This window comes from Nicotiana tabacum, chromosome 13 (assembly GCF_000715075.1).
Source record: "Nicotiana tabacum cultivar K326 chromosome 13, ASM71507v2, whole genome shotgun sequence".
Classification (NCBI taxonomy): Eukaryota; Viridiplantae; Streptophyta; class Magnoliopsida; order Solanales; family Solanaceae; genus Nicotiana; species Nicotiana tabacum.
The window spans coordinates 90,819,527-90,839,815 of record NC_134092.1 but is presented as its reverse complement, the minus strand read 5'-3'; the positions used below and the strand labels follow the sequence as shown (position 1 = coordinate 90,839,815).

Genomic DNA, 20,289 nt, shown 5'->3' with positions numbered 1-20,289 from the left:
TATCTTAAGATGTATATATAGTATAGTATATATAGTATATCTTAAGATGTATATATAGTATATCGAATATAGTTTATATATCTTATGAGATGTATATATAGTATAGACTATAGTATAGTATAAATATAAGCTTATATGTATACTATACTATACTATAATATATATACATCTTACTATATATAAGCTATATTCGATTTATATACTATATATACATCTTAAGATATACTATATATACATGTATATCTACTATATATATCTAGTATATCTAGTATACTATGTATATATAGTATATCTTAAGATGTATATATAGTATAGTATATATAGTATAGTCCAACGTTTTTTTTTTAAAAAAAAATTAAAAAAAATAGCCGTTTGGCCCGCTAAGGGGACCGGGCCGGTCCCGGTCCGGTCCCGGGCCTGACGGGCTCAATCATAGGACCGGCCCACGAGACCGGACCAGGCCCGCTAAAATCGGACCAAACGGTCCTGGCCCGTTTAGCCGTTTGGCCCGTCTGGCCCGCGGTCCTGGGCCGGTCCCGGGCCTGGACCGGCCCACTTGCCAGGCCTAGTTCCCACCCCCTCAAAGTTAAAGGTAATTTCAGCGAGTCAATTGTGAGCCATTCATACATCAGCTGGGACCAACAATTACCCATACTACTCATGTATTATCAACAAGGTGACAAGTCAAATATTCATATGCACATATAGTTCTAATGTGACATTTGCGCTTCAAGACTTGACTTTACTCATCAAGGACTCTTGTTCTATCATGTAGGTTATGGTGGACTCCAAACTCTTCCTCCTCTACCTTCCATTTGCCAAGCTCACTTAAAAAGTTAGCACTCAATCTTAAGATTCATGAAAGGTTTAGTCTTCTCTCACAAAAGAATGTCACAAGTACGACTTCAAGTGTCATAGGCTTGCCCCTCATGTAGATCAGCACTAATGTAAGTTCACTCAGCTCGAAATCAAGTAGGACTTCTTTCGGGTTGTAATGAAGGCTTTTGGATTTGGGTAGGATACCATATATGTAAGTGGTTACATATTTCCTTAAGCACTCCACATTTTTATTTTTCAGCTCACAATTACTAATTCTTAGAGGCATTTTATTTTCATTGAGGGCTAGAGAGACTTGACATCACTCTTTCTTGTTCATTTCATTCTCTTTCTCGCTTTTTGATGCTCATGTTAGGGATCATTACCTCTTTTTGAATCCATCAACCTTTTCACTTATTCTCTTTTTTGAATTTTTCTTTTTGTTTTTTCTTTTTTTGCCTTCTCTTTTCATAAAGATCATTTCTTTTCTCTTTTTGTGTCTTGATACCTTTTTTAAATTCCTCATCACTCCCCCAAACTTATGCTTTAAGCTACTTATTTCACAAGAGTGTTAAGGAAAGTCCCGATGCCAAGAGAGGGTCACGACAAAACGGGTAAAGTCTTATAACATAGTTATCAAATGAGAAAGGCTAAAGGCTCAAAGGGGGTTGACTAGGGATAACGACATTGGTTGGCAATAGAAAGCTCAAACGGGCCAAGGAAAGCCTACAATCACTTCTCAAACCAAGCAAAACTTAGGATTTCGCTTTGAAACACATTTTGAGCAAGTTCTAGACCATTCGCACGGATACTTGGACTAGCAACAATTCATCTCACCCCTCACACAACCATATTGTAAAAGAGGATAGAGTTGAGAGCCAACAATTACCACATTCAAGTTTAAAGATCACTATGGTCCAATAAACCACTCGATGATCACCAAAGTCAACTCAAGAGTGAGAAAGTCACTAACTAGAGCTATTTCTTTCAAAAACCTTATCTCTAACCATAAACACGTAGTTAAGTGTCACGACCCAAAATCCACTAAAGGTCGTGATGGCGCCTAACCCCGCCGTCAGGCAAGCCAACAATAAATAATTAACTTAATTACTCATTTTAGTGCTTTTGAAATCATAATTTTCATAAATTAAATGGTAAGAAATAGAATTCATAGGGTAAATGATAATATTTTTACAACTTCAATAATAAATAAACCGTAAGCACCCCCAAAACCCGACGTCACAAGTGCATGAGTCTCAACTAGGAAATATAATAAAATACAACATCTGTCTGGAATACAACTTAGACAGGAGAACATAAATAACTCTGATGGAGACTCTGCATGCTACGGATCATAACACGAATGTAACTCACGGTAATTCCCCTCAACATCCGCGCCTCTGCGCCCAAAAGACCACCAGACATATATGTACATGCACAAAAATGTGCAGCAAGTGTAGCATGAGCACGTAAATCAACGCATATCCAGTAAGTATCTAGTCTAACCCTAGAGAAGTAGTGACGAGGGATCGACATCGACACTTACTAGTGGTCCAATATGACAGATACATCAGGAGGTAAACAAATATGGGGCAGAATAAATAAACGAAATAAACAAGTATAAATACGTGGTACAATCCTCCTCTCAGCAGTAGAATCAAACTCTCGATTAGTAGTTACTTCTTCAACCGAAGTATATATTTATATATAATGGACCTCACCAGATAGGTCGTCATAATTCGAATCAGGAAAACTCTCAGATACACTGGCTCCTGACAATTAATATGCACGATTCCATAGGAATATTTTATAGAAATGTCGAGGTGTACGGCCAGATCCCATCATAACCTGGTATATAACCATAGATATATCTATTACATTGTCGAGGTGAACGGCCCGTTTCCATAAAAGTGTGGTACATAATCATGCCGAGGCGAACGACCGATCCCATAAAAGTGTGTGTATTGCTGGGGGTCAAACGACACGAATCATAGATGTATCTATTACACTGCCGAGGCGAACGGCCTGATCCCATTAGAATAAGAAGCTTTGATGGGTTCTTGACCCCACTCACGAATAACGTGTGAGTTATGAACTTTAAGGAAACTTTTCGATGAAGACGCACAACACGAGGGAAATTCTTAAGGAGAGTATAATTATTCCACGGCTAATCATGAAGCCCGTCAAATCTCTATAATGGCAAGTTTATCACTCTACGCGAGTCTAGTCTCCAGTCGTAATGCGAAATAAAGGAATTAAACAAGCAAAGATAACCCCTATAATACAAGTATAGCATGGTGTGAACCTAAGTCTACCCGGACAATAACATGAATCAAGTTACGTACGGACTCTCGTCACCTCGTGCGTACGTAGCCCCCGCAACAAGTAACATATATCAAATACATCACCTAGGGGTAGTTTCCCCCTCACAGAGTTAGACATAAGACTTACCTTGCTTCAAAGTTCTATAACCTAATCCAAAGCCTCTCTAATACCTCAAACCGATGTATGTTGCTCCAAAACTAGTCAAACAATATGCAAACCAATAAAAATATACTCCAATACTCATAATAAATCATTTAAAACAAATTCCCAACTCCGCTCGAAAAATTGATAAAGGAAACCCTCAAGCCTACGTGCCCGGATTCTGAATATTTTCGAAGATAAACATTACCCATAACATTACGAACTCAAATATATAATTTATTCCAAATTCCATGTCTAATTTCGTGGTAAAAATCCAAAAATACCAATTTCTAGGTTTTTTTCAAAATCTTACAATTTCTACCAATTTCCATGCTTGAATCTATATAAAAACCATGTATTTAACTCAAAATAGGTGGGGATAACTTACCTTGCCATTTATGATAAAAACCTCCACTTAAACCTCTCCAAGAATCGCCCAAACCAAGAGAGAATGAAAGAAAATGAGCCAAATCCCGTTCTTAAAAGAGCACACTGCCCAACGACCTCTCACACCTACGGTCACTTGACCACTTCTGCGGTCCCACAGGTGCGGCCGAAATACCGCTTATGCGGTCCTCCTTCAGGCCCCTCAACTCCGCATATGCGGCCCCATATGCGCTTCTGCGGCTCCACGTGCGCAGGTGCGGTCCCGCTTCTCCGGAATGCGACCGCATCTATGGTCCCAGCCTTCCCCAGCCAGAACCGCTTCTGCAACCCTCTTGGCCGCTTCTGTGGCTCTGCACCTACGGCCAAAACCTCGCAGGTGCGGTTACACAAGAAGACATCTACTTCAGCACTTCTTCCAAGTCCATATTCGATCAGTTGATCATTCGTAATCCACCCTAGGCCCTAGGGACCTTAACCAAATATACCAACACGTCCCAAAATATGATACGAACTTAGTCGAAGCCTCAAACCACATCAAACAACATCAAAACTTCAAATTGCACATCGATTCAAGCATAATGAGCTGTTGAACTTCTAACTTCCACATCAGATGCCGAAACCTATCAAATCACGTCTGATTGACCTCAAATTTTGCAAACAAGTCACATTCAACATTACGGACCTACTCCAACTTCCGGAATTGGAATCCGAACCCGATATCAAAAGGTCCACTCCCTGTCAAACTTTCCAAAAAAAACATCAACTTCCAACTTTCGCCAAAAGACCCTGAAATGACATACAGACCTCCAAATCCACATCTGGACGCGCTCCTAAGATCAACATCACCACGCGGAGCTATTCCCAGGCTTGGAATCCCAAATGGACACCGATAACAATAAAATACGCTTCAACCCAAATTTATGAAATTATTCCAAAATGCCAACTTTCCACGATAAGTGTCGTAATGCTCTCGGGTAATCCAAAACCCGATCTAGATATACGCTCAAATCCAAAATCACCATATGAACTTGTTGGAACTTTCAAATCCCGATTCTAAGGTCGTTTACTCAAAAGTCAAACTTTAAACAATTCTTCCAACTTAAAGATCCCGAAATTAGATATTTCTTTCCAAATCAACTCTGAACTTCTCGAAAATTTGATTCCGACCATATGTACGAGTCATAATACATTAAGTGGAGCTACTCAGGGCCTCAAACCGCCGAACGACACGCTAGAGCTCAAAACGACTGGTCGGGTCGTTACATTCTCTCTCACTTAAACGTACGTTTGTCCTCGAATGTGCTAAAAATCGCTCCGGAGTTGTCCAAAATAACTGATTAACACCTCATGCACCTACCCGTGCCACCACAACCCAGTTGAGTACATTAGCTCGAGCCAGACTAAAGATCCTTCCTGCTACCTTGGCTAACAAGCTTTAGAACCAAATTCCAACATCCGAAATTTACCATGACACCTAATTCTAACATGCGAACATTGTATCAATCACTACACTGTACCAAAACATGATCATGCATCTATACTGAAATCACACCATGCACCACATAACTCATTTGCCCAAGGCAATCTCTCCCCAAGTACAACAGTTGAAATTTTACGAATCTGGTGCCCACAATACACCTCATAACACATATAAGTCCTGTTCCAACTCTCGCAATACTGCTAAGACGGAAGAGATGTGTAAAAACTCATAACCACCCGCCGAATTAACAAATCATGGAGTCTCTTCTCCTGAACTGAATAACGATATTTTCTCTTTAATATACTTTATGTAAATCTGATCGCACTAATCCCATGTCCAATAATCTCGTCTCACCCAGTACAAGCTGCTTAGGCAATAAGCCACCTCAAACACTGACCAAGAATCTCATATGACGCCATCAATTCCCCAACAAGCTACAAACTCGAATATGACACATAAGAAAAAGCGAACTTTGGAAAAGAACTACTCAGCCCACGTGGCTAATGAAACAACCGAAAAGATGTCATGAACCTTCCTTAGAGAATGAGAAACAAAACACACAAGAATAGGTACAAGGAATGGTACTCAACATCTCACTATTGCGGCGTGCAACCCGATCCAAACAACATACATGTGGTGGCGTGCCACCTGATCCGCACATAACAATAAAAAAGAAAATACACATATCAAGCTGTAACGCTTATACTTATGAAATGCCCGAATATCGGCCACAAGCACGCGAAGTGCATCATACAAATTTTGGGGAGACAGATAGCATCTTATACTACGAAACCCAAGCACAACTATGGTGCAATAAATGGCCTGCATCGCGAGAACCATCCTTCTCTCACAATCACCACAAACTACATGGGACCTCAATACGTGTGCGAATAATAAAACTGTCTCACAACCCACATGGCACAATAGAGATTACACGGAATAGCTGATGGCGGAAATAACATCCAAAGCCCGAAGACTCCTCCGTAAGCAACGCTATACTGAATGAACACACCCGGCCTGATGTAGAGCACACATTCACAGTTAGACCCATCAACGGACCTCAAGCCGATTTTGATCGTACCGTACTGGGCTAATAACCTTTCAAGGATCCACAATAACCCCCCATTTTTTCCATGACACATAAGAACAGCCATCAAATCCAGAACAAACTCACACAGTCCACAGCCCAAGGAATAGAACGCCTCTCAGGCATAAACTCTTACATTAGCAATAGTACCATAATCCCCATACTTGGTTTCAATCTTTAATCAATCAAGTGACTACATGTCACACTTATACAATCTTCCTGTGGGATACACTCCCACGACCATCCGCATCAGGTAGCAAAGTCTGCACATCCATATCACCAGTCATACTAATGCTGTAAAGCACATCAAGAATCCGCAATTCAGTACATAAATCCTCTTACACAAGACACCATCCTTAGGTGAGGATAAAGAAAATACCGGCTTACTTTGAACATCTGAATTCTTCCCTGCTCATCCGAGCTTGTGACGTTATTGACAGCATCGAACTGCAACCTTGATCCTCAACTTCCAATTTCCCATGCCACTAACTGTACCTAACATGCCACTACGCGAGAGTACAAGAATTTTATCATAACTCCTGAACCACCAATAGGATAAACACTTCATCATATAATAAACTTTCACTTAACTCATTTCAGGAGAACCTTTGCAACACACGACTGAATTCCATAACCGTAGAAAATACAAACCTCAAGTTGTGATCTAAACCACCATAACTCTTCCGGGATCCATCTACACATAACATGCCATTATAATCAAATACCTCCAAATCAATCAAGTTATGGTGGATGTCAAGCCCGCACGTACAACCACAAACCACCTGTATAACTTAACATTAACATGCCGAAGGAACTGATCACTGCTACAATCATGCTGATTCAAACCATTACTAACCGAACCAACTTCATCTAATTTACTATGGACTTGCCTTAGAAATAATAATAGCTCTATTCAAAATATAACGAACTCAATCTGCACTCATCCCGAGTGATCCGAATCACGAGACCGCATCGTCTCAATACTCATGAACCATCTCATACCCTCATTACGCGCACAATAGCGTCTTCAACTGGTTCACCCATTCTCATAGTTCCTCTACGACTCCGAAGTTATTTTCTCCCATTTCTTCAATGTTGCACCGCAGACCGATGATAACATAGAACACTCCAAGTCCCTTTCATAATTCACTACAAAATCTCGATACTTATCCACACCTCGGACTCAAAATCCTTAGGTGTTGCACTTTAATTCTTGAACCCACTAGAACCGTTGTTGAGAGTCACCCACTCTGACCTGGTCCCGAACATAATCAAACTCTAGTGCGCTTCTAGCACGTGAACACCCTATCAGGGAAGCATAAACTCTAACTCTTCCCAAAACCTGAACATGAATCGATAAGACCAAATGTATCACATATTCCTCAAATCATTTGCTCAAATTACCACTGGTGTTTTCTTTCCTTAGTCATAATAACCCACCAATATGCCGATAATCAGAATTTGCACAAGCAGACGGTACGCGATCCAATCGCAGACGGTGGGCACCCCTACTTAGCTTTAAGATACCATCACATAATGTAGAGCCCACAACGATTCTTCCTTCTCAAATACCATGATCTCGCACCGTCAACTGTCACGACCCAAAATCTCACCCGTCGTGATGGCGCCTATCTTAATACTAGGCAAGTCGACATCATCAATAACCCACAATATCTTTTAAATACAGAAAACATCATAATTAAGTTTAAGAGAAAATCCCACAAATACTGGGTAAAAGTATATATTCCCAAAACCCGGTGTCACTGAGTACATGAGCATCTATACATTACAAGTCTGGAAAACACGGTCTATAATAGTCTGAGGCCGGATACAATAAACAAAGAGATAGGGAAGGAGAGACAAGGGCTGCGAAACACGGCAGCTACCTCTAAATCTCCAGGAAATCAACTGTGGGAAAGAATAAACACCCATTATGTCCGGGATCACCTGGATCTGCACACGAAGTGTAGGGTGTAGTATGAGTACAACCAAATCAGTAAGTAACAATTATAAATAAAGAACTGAAAGTAGTGACGAGCTTCACAGCTAAGTCCAAATACAGTAATTTCCAACATGAAAAGGTAGGCATGCTTTCAAGTTCAACATTTAAAACTCCACAGAAATTTCATATCAAATTTGACTGAAACATAAATAATGTCTTTCAGAGTTTTTCCAAAACAGTGATAATGACAGCTGAAATGCAGCAATAATAGAATCAATGCCTCTCATCCCATTCACTCCAACCTCACAGTCACTCTTTCCTCACAGTTACTCATTCCTCACAGTCACTCTTTCCTCACATTCACTCAGCACTCGGCACTCGCACTCGCACTCAGTAGGTACCTGCGCTCACTAGGGGTGTGTGCAGACTCCGGAGGGGCTCCTTCAGCCCAAGCGCTATAACAATCCAATCATGGCATAAATTAATAAAACATGTTGCGGCGTGCAACTCGATCCCATAAATATCCTCGCAATTTGGCCATCGGCCTCACTCAGTCATCAACCTCTTCAGTCTATCGGGATCTCAGAAATCGTGGTAAGCAGCCCAACAGTGATATGATGCATCAATAATGATCAAGAGAGACTGAGATGTAATATGCAAGTAAAACCGTAACTGAGTACAAAATAGTAATTTAACAGATAATTCAACATGTACACGACCTTTGTGGGTCCCAACAGTGTTAACACATGGTTTAAACATGATTTATAGATCAATTTCCCCAATACGTGGAAAAATGAACGGGTAACAACAATTTATTCAACTACACATATCTATGGAATTGACCAAGTCACAATTCCTACGGTGCACGCCCACACGCCCGTCATCTAGCATGTGCGTCACCTCAAAACCAATCACATAACACATAATCCAGGGTTTCATATCCTCATAACCAAATTTAGAACTGTTACTTATCTTAACCCGTGTAATTCTTTATTTCGCTATGCCCTTGCCACGAGAAATGGTCTCTAAAAGCCTCGTATCTATCCACAACTAATTCGATTCAATCATTACCAATTATTATAATTAATTCCATAAGGAAATACTAATTATTTTTTAATAAAATCCCAAATTTAACTCAAAAATCGTCTGTAGGCCCCACGTATTATAACCCGAAAAAGTTAGAAAAAATGAATGCCCATCCAACCACGAGTCCAACCATACAAATTTTACCAAATTTTGACATCAACTCGACCCTCAAATCTTCAATTAAAGTCTTTGAAGATTTGTACCATTTTCAACCCAATCTTTACCCATTTGAACTCAAAAATCTTCCCACAAACCTTATTGGTACACGCATATATAAATAATACTCTTACACCCAAGAATCATACTCCTAATCAACCATCATCTACCCAAATCCGAAATTGAAAAACTAGGATATGAAACCTTACCTCTTAGATGAAGAACTTGAAAGATTTCTTGTTGGATTTCAAGGCTTGAGCAAGATTTGATGAACAAGACACTTGAGCTTCTTCCTCTCTCTTGAACACTCTCACTTCTCTCTAAAAATATCAGGTTTAGCTCAAAAATGACTTAACCCCTCTCTCTATCCAGTCTTGGGGGTATTAAATGAGCTCATACGTGCACAACCGCGCACCTGGGCAAGTGGCCGCACATCCGACCACGCACACAAGGCAGAAATTCCCAAATATGCGCGACCGCGCATCTGGCACGCATTTGACATAGGTCCAGTAAAATGGACATAACTTTATGTATACATATCCAAATTATGAACGGTTTGATGTGTTGGAAACTAGACTCAAAGGGATTTAATTTGGTAGGTTATACACCATATAAATCTTCATATCTTTAGAGTTATGCTTGTTTGAAATTAGATCTTGTGCGAACTCACTTGAAACTTTATCCCATCATATAATTTTCAACTTGACTTAGCCTTAGGGATCTTCTTAGACCATAAACCATTCTTAATGCACCTCATACATATATTATCATGATCAATTGATATCATTCAAATTATCAGTTTTTTTCATACCCTAATTGATATAATTAGCACTCGCAAATCTTCTTAATGGTCTTAAAATACTTAGAAATTTTCCGGGGTGTAACATTCTTCTCCACTTAAGAACATTCGTCCTCGAATGTTTTACAAGTCATTATTAGGCACAGTATTCTCCTCTTTTCACCTTAACCATCATCTTTAATCATTCTTGACTTCATGTAGATTTTAGATATTCTTCCAACATTTCAACTTCCTTAAGGCCCCAAAATTTGGCTAACTCCCAAATTGTTCAGAACTTTCAGCAGAGTGTCCTCTGCAATTGGGCCTAACCACCTGCCAGAGAATCACCAAAAGCAGTCCTAACAATATATACATGAACCAACGATGCAACATAACATTAAAACAATGCCAATTGTGGCCTCACGGGCAGTATACTACCAAAAAGGAACACCTTTAACATCACCTATACAGTTAATACATAATTCATAGAAGGTAACTCTTTGCATTTTCGTAGAACACAACTTTATAAATACATGACTATTCAAACAAATGAGGGTACTTTTATTCATTTCTTTCTCGGCTGGGTCGCTCAGAAGTTAAGATACTACTTATTAACATATACCACACATCTGATATACCAACTCGACCCGCTCAAGTACATCTTCCAGAAGCCAATGCCTACAGGAAAGTTGGCCAAATGGCAGATTCTTCTCAGTGAATTTGATATTGTGTACGTGATGTAGAAAGCTATCAAAGGACAAGCATTGACCGATCATATCAAAGGACTAGCAAATCACTTTTTCCTTAAAGGGTTCTGTAGATGCTTCTGAAGCAATAAGATTACTGGAAGAGATACATGCAGGAACGTGCAGACCTCACATGAGCGGTTTCACTTTAGCCAAGAAGATTTTAAGAGCCGAATACTTTTGGATGACCATGGGAAGTGATAGTATCCGCTACGTACAGAAGTGTCACCAGTGCCAGATTCACATGGATTTCATCCGGGTTCCATCTAATAAGATGAACGTAATGGGTTCTCCTTGGACGTTCACCGCTTGGGGAATGGATGTGATTGGACCTTTATAACCCACCACATCAAACAAATATCGTTTCATCCTGGTAGCCATCGACTACTTTGCAAAATAGGTCGAAGCCTCTACATACAAGGCTATCATGAAGAAGGTGGTGGCAGATTTCGTCTGTATCAACACAGTCTGCAAATTCGGGATCCCGGAGTCAATCGTAACTAATAATTCAGCCAATCTCAATAGCGATCTCATGAGGGAGATTTGAGAGAAGTTTAGAATCATCCACCATAATTCCACAGCCTACATTCCATAGATGAATGGAGTAGTTGAAGCAGCCAACAAAAACATCAAGAGGGTCTTACGGAAGATAGTGGATAATCACAGGCAATGGCACGATAATTTATCCTTTGCCTTACTGGGTTACCGTAACACTATAAGAGCATCTACTGGGGCACCACCATACATGTTGGTACATGGCACAGAAGTTGTGATACCGACAGAGGTCGAGATACCATCTTTGAGAGTCATTCAGGAAGCCAAGATAGATGATGCAAAACGGATATGCGTCAGGCAAGAACAACTTATGATCATTGATGAAAAGATAATGGACGGAGTATGTCATGGTCAGATGTATCATAATAGGATGGCCAACACGCTTAACAGAAAGGTGAAACCTCGGCAGTTCATATCGGGGAAGCTGATTTTGAAGAATATATTCTCTCATCAAGAAGAGGCCAAAGGAAAATTCACACTGAACTGGTAGGGTTCTTATGTAGTCCATCGAGTATTGTCAGGAGGAGCATTGATTATAACAGAGATGGATGTCAGAGTCAGCACGAAGCCCATCAACTCACACGCAATCAAAATATACTACATTTGAGGATAATAGAATTAGGGTTTTGTTGTAACATAACTATGCCTGACCTGACTTCCCACGGTGAGATACGTAGGCAAACCACGTAGGGTCCAGTCTCCCTCCCCTTTTTGTAATAGAAAATCCAAATGTCATTTTGTATGTAATCGGAACTACGCCACGACTTGATTTCCTTTGACAAGAATACGTAGGCAATCCATATAAGATTCAGTCATCTATGGTAATTGAACTACGTTTTGGCCTGATTCCATTTGGATACGTAGGTGGTCTCAGTCAGACTCGACCACTTCATTTCAATTTCTTACCATTTTTCATCCATTTTAATCGAACCATGTTTTGACCTGATTCTATTTGGATATGTAGGCTTCCCGAGTCAGGCTCGGTCATTTCATCATAATTCATTCATCATTTTATCATCCTCGAACTACGTCAGACCTGATTCGGTTAGGATACATAGGCAACTTGAAAAGGTTCGGTCATAACCCTATGAAAGCCTTTGTAATGCATTTGTTTAAATTAGGATGCGATTGCAATGAAAAGAAGCTACGTCATCAGGGGCATCTCCAGATATCGTAATCAACGGGACAAAATCATCCAAAAACGACACTTGCATCATAGGGAATTTCTAAACATGTCATAATTCGGAACAACGACATTTGCTATAAAGAAAAACCAATTTCAAAACATTTTTAGAAAATTCTACCCCTCCACCTACCGAACTTCGTGTCATAAATCCTCAGATCCAGGGAAAGGCCAGGCCTACAATCAACACAAATCAACACTCCCCCACTAAAAATATTTCTTTTAGCGTAGGATCGACATGAATCAAAGGATACAGAGCACATCGGGAACAATGACGGACCCCCTACCACCTCATGAGCCCCTATATTTCCCTTAAAGCCTCGTATGGAGCCATCTAAATGCTCGATTGGTAGTTGTTATTGTAAGCAAACTCTGCCAGTGGCAGAAATTGATCCCAAGAACCCCCGAAATCTATAACACAAGCGCATAACATATCTTCCAATATCTGAATAGTGTGCTCGGACTATCCGTCCGTCTGAGGGTGAAAGGTTGTACTCAACTGAACCTGTGTGCCCAATTCTCGCAACACTGCTCTCCAAAACTGTGATGTAAACTGCATGCCCCGATCTGAAATGATGGACACTGGCACAGTGTATAGGTGAACAATCTCGCGGATATAAATCTCAGCCAACTGCTCCGAAGAATAATTAGTACCAACTGGAATAAAATGCACGGATTTGGTCAACCAATCCATAATCACCCAAACAACATCAAACTTTCTCAAAGTCTGTGGGAGCCCAACTACAAAGTCCATGGTAATACGCTCCCACTTCCACTCCGGAATTTCAAGTCTCTGAAGTAATTCTTCCGGTCTCTGATGCTCGTACTTTACCTGTTGACAATTTAAACACCAAGCTACAAACCCAACTATATCTTTCTTCATTCGCCTCTACCAATAGTGCTGCCTCAAATCCCGATACATCTTCTCGGCACCTAGATAAATGGAGTACGGCGAACTATGAGCTTCCTGGATATTAAAACTCGCAAACCATCTACATTAGACACACATAGCCTGCCCTGCATCTGTAATACACCATCATCTCCAATACTGGTGCTCTCTGATGCAATCATATAAAGAATACCGAGAAACCACATAAGCCAAAACTCGACTCGGCTCGGAAATATCCATTCTAACAAACTAGTTGTCCAAGGCCTGAACATCCAAGGCTAAAGGCCTCTCTGCTACCGGTAAGTATGTTAGGCTGCCCAAACTCTCCGCCTTACGACTCAAGGCATCTGCCACCACATTGTCCTTTCCGGAATAATAGAGAATGGTAATATCATAATCCTTAAGCAACTCCAACCACCTCCGCTGCCGCAAATTAAGATCCTTCTGTTTAAATAGATGTTGTAGACTCCGGTGATCTGTATAAACCTCACAAATGGACACCGTACAAATAATGTTGCCAAATCTTCAAGGCATGAACAATAGCTGCTAACTCAAGGTCGTGGACCGGATAATTCTTCTCATGTACCTTTAATTGTCTGGACGCATAGGCAATCACCTTACCGTCCTACATCAGCACTGTGTCGAGACCAATACGTGACGCATTACAAGACACAGTATAAGACCCTGAACCCGTCGGTAACACCAATACTCGGTATGTAGTCAAAGCTATCTTGAGCTTCTAAAAGCTCTCTTCACAATCATCCGATCACCTGAATGGAGCACCTTTATGGGTCAATTTAGTCATAGGCGATGCAATAGACGAGAAACCCTCCACAAAGTGACGATAATAACCAGCCAAGCCGAGAAAACTCTGAATCTCAGTAACTGAAGATGGTCTGGACCAACTCTGAACTGCCTCTATCTTCTTTGGATCCACCTTAATCCCTTCACAGGACAATATGTGTCCCAAGAATGCCACCGAACTAAGCCAGAACTCACACTTAGAGAATTTGGCATATAGTTTCTCTTCTCTCAGCCTTTGCAATACAATACCCAAGTGTTGTGCATGCTCCTCCTGGCTACGTGAGTACACCAGGATATCATCAATAAATACCACGACAAATGAGTCAAGATACGGTTGGAATACTCTATTCATCAGGTGCATAAATGCTGATGGGGCATTGGTTAGACCAAATGACATCACAAGAAATTCATAGTGACCATAACGAGTCCTGAATGTCGTCTTTAGAATATCTGAACCCCGAATTTTCAACTGGTGATACCCTGATCTCAAATCAATTTTGGAGAATACCCTCGCTCCCTGAAGCTCGTCAAATAAGTCATCAATACGCGACAAGGGATATTTATTCTTAATTGTAACTTTGTTTAACTACCTGTAATCGATGCAGATCTGTATAGTACCATCTTTCTTTTTCACAAACAGAACCGGTGCACCCCAAGGTGACACACTAGGCCTAATAAACCCCTTTTCAAGGAGTTCCTGAAGTTTCTCTTTCAATTCTTTCAACTCAACTGGTGCCATACAATACGGAGGAATAGAAATGGGTTGAGTGCCCGACACCAAGTCAATACCAAAATCAATATTCCTGTTGGGTGGCATACTCGGCAGGTCTACAGAAAATACATCCAGAAAGTCTCGCACTACCGGTATTGAATCAATAGGAGGAGTACATACATCAACATCTCTCATAAAGGCTAAATATGACTTACATCCCTTCCTAACCATATGTTGGGCCTTCAAATAAGAAATTACCCTGCTAGGAACATAATCTAGAGAACTTCTCCATTCGACCTTTGGCAACCCCGGCATTGCCAATGTCATAGTTTTTGCGTGACAGTCCAGAATAGCATGACATGGGGACAACCAATCCATACCCAGGATTACATCGAAATCAACCATACTAAGCAATAACAGATCAACTCTAGTCTCCAGTCCCCCAATAGTTACCACACACGACAGATACACACGGTCCATAATAATAGTATCGCCCATCAGCGTAGATACACGAATAGGTGAAACTATGGACTCACGAGGCATATCCATATAATGAATAAAGTACGATGATACACACGAATAAGTAGAACCAGGGTCAAATAATATAGAAGCTTCCTTGTGGCATACTGAGACAATACCTGTGAAAACTGCATCTGAAGCAACGACATCTCGCCTGGCACGAAAAGCATAGAATCGGGCCTGATCGCCACCTGATCGGCCTCCCCCTCTTGGGCGACCCCTAGCTGACTGACCCCCACCCCGTGCTGGCTGGGCGGGTGGTAAAGTAACTAGTGCTGAAGTCGTAGTCTGACTCCTCTACTGTACTGGACCCCCTGAGCGATGAGGACACTGCCTCCACATATGCCCAAATTCCCCGCACTCAAAGTAGCTCCCCGGTACTGGTGGTGGTGCGGACTGAATCGGGCCCCAAGAACCACAATAACTGCTAGAAGCACTTGGTGCAAATGAACCCTGAACTAAAGGAGAACGGGACAAATGCTAGACTGGGAGGACACCGAGAGATGGCTGACCCTGATGAGAACTGTATGAACCATGGCTGGATGATGCACCACGTTGAATTGGACGACCCGTCTGAGCGTGTCTGTAAGAATGACCTCTACCACGGTAAAACTGACCCCTTAAAGGAACACCACTGAAATCACCTGGACCATAAGGCCTCTTGGCCTCCCTCTCCCCACGTTCTTAACTATGGACCATCTCTATCTGCCGAGCAATGTCATCTACCTCATCAAAAGTAGCACCAGATACTCTCTCCGGAGTCATAAGTAACCGTAGCTGATATGTGAGGCTATCAATGAATCTCTTGATCCTTTCCCTATCAGTGGGAACCAACCAAACTGTGTGACGAGCCAACACAGAATATCTCATCTCGTACTGTATCACAGACATGCCATCTTAACATAACTACTCAAACTATATGTGCAGCTCCTCTCTGTGAGACTACGACATAACCTTCTCCAAAAAGATAATGGAGAATTCCTGCCATATAAGTGGTACTGCACCGACCGGCATGCGCCTCTTATAAGCCTCCCACTATTTGTAGACAGCTCTAGAAAACTGAAAAGTAGTGAATCAGACCCCACTGGTTTCTAGAATACCCAATGTCCGAAGCATTCGCTGGCACATATCCAAAAAACCTTGAGCATCCTCTAACTCAGCACCGCTAAATGATGGAGGTCGAAGCCTCCCAAATCTATCAAGTCTCCTCTGCTCATCATCTGCCATAACGGGGACTATCGGGGCCTGAACAGCTGCAGCTGGCTCGTCTAGTAGTGCCTCCGGTATCTGAAGTCCATGTACTACCTAATCTGGAGTACAGGCAATAGGGGTATGAGTACCTCCCCCGTCCTGAGAAGTGGCAGGTGCGGCCTGAGCCGAAACCATCTGAGAAAGGCCAGTGCAAACTGTCAATATCTGGGCCAATGTCTCCCGAAGGCGTGGAATCTCAATGGGCACAGTTGGTGCCTGAGCTGGTCTTGTCGGCTCAGCTATATCTAGAATCTGCTCCTGATCTAGAGTAACTGGTGGTGCTACAGGTGCTGCTCCAAATGCTGTACGAGCGACACTTTGACCTCTACCTCGGCCCCGACCTCTACCACGGCCCCGGCCTCTCGCGGCCCAAACTGGTGGCACTGGTGGCTGACTGTTCGATCAGATAATATGTGTTCTCATCATCTGTGAGAGAATAGAATAACAAAATTTTAGTTTTCCAAAATCAACAAGTTCACATGATAGAATACAAGAAAGTGAAATTTTCATAAGGGTTCGGCAACCTCTCGAAGATAAGTACAGAAGTCTCCGTACCGATCCGCAAAACTCTACAAAACCTGCTCATGACTCGTGAGATTTATGTAACCTAGGCTCTGATACCAACTTGTCATGACCCGAAATCTCACCCGTCGTGATGGCGCCTATCTCAATACTCGGCAAGTCGACATTATTAATAACCCACAGTATCTTTTAAATACGGAAAACATCATAATTAAGTTTAAGAGAAAATCTCACAAACACTGGGTAAAAGTATATATTCCCAAAACTCGGTGTCACTGAGTACATGAGCATCTATACATTACAAGTATGGAAAACATGGTCTATATTAGTGTGAGGCTGAATACAGTAAACAAAGAGATAGGTAAGGAGAGACAAGGACTGTGAAACACGGCAGCTGCCTCTAAATCTTCGGAAAATCAACCGTGCGAAAGAATCAACACCCACTATGTCCGGGATCACCTGGATCTGCACACAAAGTGCAGGGTGTAGCATGAGTACAACCAACTTAGTAAGTAACAATAATAAATAAAGATCTCAAAGTAGTGATGAGCTTCACAGCTAAGTCCAAATACAGTAATTTCCAACATGAAAAGGTAGGCATGCTTTCAAGTTCAATATTTAAAACTCCACAGTAATTTCATATCAAATTTGACTGAAACATAAATAATGTCTTTCAGAGCTTTTCCAAAACAGTGATAATGACAGCTGAAATGCAGCAATAATGGAATCAATGCATCCTCTCAGAGTAACAGTCGCTCAGTCCTCCCATTCACTCCAACCTCATAGTCACTCTTTCCTCACAGTCACTCATTCCTCACATTCACTCAACACTCGGCACTCGCACTCATTAGGTACTTGCGCTCACTAGGGGTGTGTGCAGACTCCGGAGGGGCTCCTTTAGCCCAAGCACTATAACAAGCCAATCATGGCATAAATCAATAAACACATGTTGCAGCGTATAACCCGATCTCATAAATATCCTCACAATTTGGACCTCGGCCTCACTCAGTCATCAACCTCTTCAGAGTACAAAATAGTAATTTAACTGATAATTCAACATGTACACGACCTCTGTGGGTCCCAACAGTGTCAACACATGGTTTAAACATGATTTATAGATCAATTTCCCCAATACGTGGAAAAATGAACGGGTAACAACAATTTATTCAACTACACATATCCACGGAACTGACCAAATCACAATTCCTACGGTTCACGCCCACACGCCTGTCACCTAGCATGTGTGTCACCTCAAAACCAATCACATAATACATAATCCGGGGTTTCATATCCTCAGGACCAAATTTTGAACTGTTACTTACCTCAACCTGTGTAATTCTTTATTCCGCTATGCCATTTCCATGAGAATTGGTCTTCGAAAGCCTCATATCTAGCCATAGTTAATTCGATTCAGTCATTACCAATTATTATAATTAATTCCATGAGGAAATATTAATTGTTTTCTAATAAAATCTAAAATTTAACTCAAAAATTATCTGTGGGCCCCACATCTCAAAACCCGGAAAACTTAGAAAAAATGAACACACATCCAACCACGAGTCCAACCATACAAATTTCACCAAATTTCGACATCAACTCGACCCTCAAATCTTCAATTAAATTCGTTGAAGATTTCTACCATTTTCAACCCAATCTTTACCCATTTGAACTCAAAAATCTTCCCACAAACCTTATTGGTACAAGCATATATAAATAATACTCTTACACCCAATAATCATACTCCAAATCAACCATCTTCTACCCAAATCCGAAATTGAAAAACTAGGGTATGAAACCTTACCTCTTAGATGAAGAACTTGAGAAATTTCTTGTTGGATTTCAAGGATTGAGCAAGATTTGATGAACAAGACACTTGAGCTTCTTCCTCTCTCTAGAACACTCTCACTTCTCTCTAAAAATATCAGGTTTTAGCTCAAAAATGACTTAACCCCTCTCTCTACCTAGCCTTGGGGGTATTAAATGAGCCCCTACGTGCGCGGCCGGGCACCTGGGCAAGTGGCCGCACATCCGGCCGCGCATCTGGGCGCCCATATGACATAGGTCCAGTAAAATGGCCATAACTTTCTATATACATATCCAATTGACAAACGGTTTGATGCGTTGGAAACTAGAAATTTAGATGTTCCTACCCGAATTGATATAATTAGCACCCACCAATCTTCTTAATGGTCTTAAAACATTTAGAAATTTTTTGGGGACAAATTCTCGCATTCCTATGTTAAAATTTGCATAAACATTCTGAACCATCAGCCACAACCGCACATTTGACCTCCTGCTGGGTAGTAAGTAGAACTCTTTGTAGAAACTTCATCGAAATCATGCAACCGCTGACCTGCTCACAGGAGATAGCCCACCCGTGAAATTCCATACCGACATCTTCCCACATCGCTGCACGGTGTACAACTACCACGAAATCAGTAACCCTCTTGAGCCCATGCTCATCCACGAGCTGTACAAGTCTGTTCACACCCCATTGACATCAACTGAAAATCTGACAATACATTCCAAACTCGAAGTCATGTTGCATCCAAATAAAATCCGTGGACCTAGTCACTGCCCACCATGATTTCCAAATTGCTCTAAACTTTCCTCAAGGCGTGCTATGCGGCTATCCTACCACATAACCCATATGCTACTCTGCCACTCTCCCACTTTGGTTAAACCCTCTCATTTAAGCAACTTCTGGACTTCCGCTTTTCATACTTGACCTGCTAGTAATTCAACTACCGCGAGACACCATCCGCCCTGTCCTTCCTCATTTTTCGTTGCCCAAATACTGCCTCATAGCAAAATCCATCACTGTAGCACCTGACCTGATAAATTGCTACCAACTCTAAGCCTTCTCGAAGATCATCTTTCCCAAGCCATCAGCATTAGAAATGCCGATTC

At 41.4% G+C, this 20,289-nt stretch overlaps 1 protein-coding gene across 1 annotated transcript; it reads left to right on the top strand.

Moving 5' to 3' along the window:
* The first annotated feature begins 11,539 nt into the window (after positions 1-11,539).
* On the top strand, positions 11,540-11,989 carry LOC142168224 (uncharacterized). Its single transcript, XM_075228880.1, has one exon. It carries the CDS (start codon positions 11,540-11,542, stop codon positions 11,987-11,989), a length of 450 nt encoding a protein of 149 aa, XP_075084981.1.
* Positions 11,990-20,289: the final 8,300 nt, after the last annotated feature.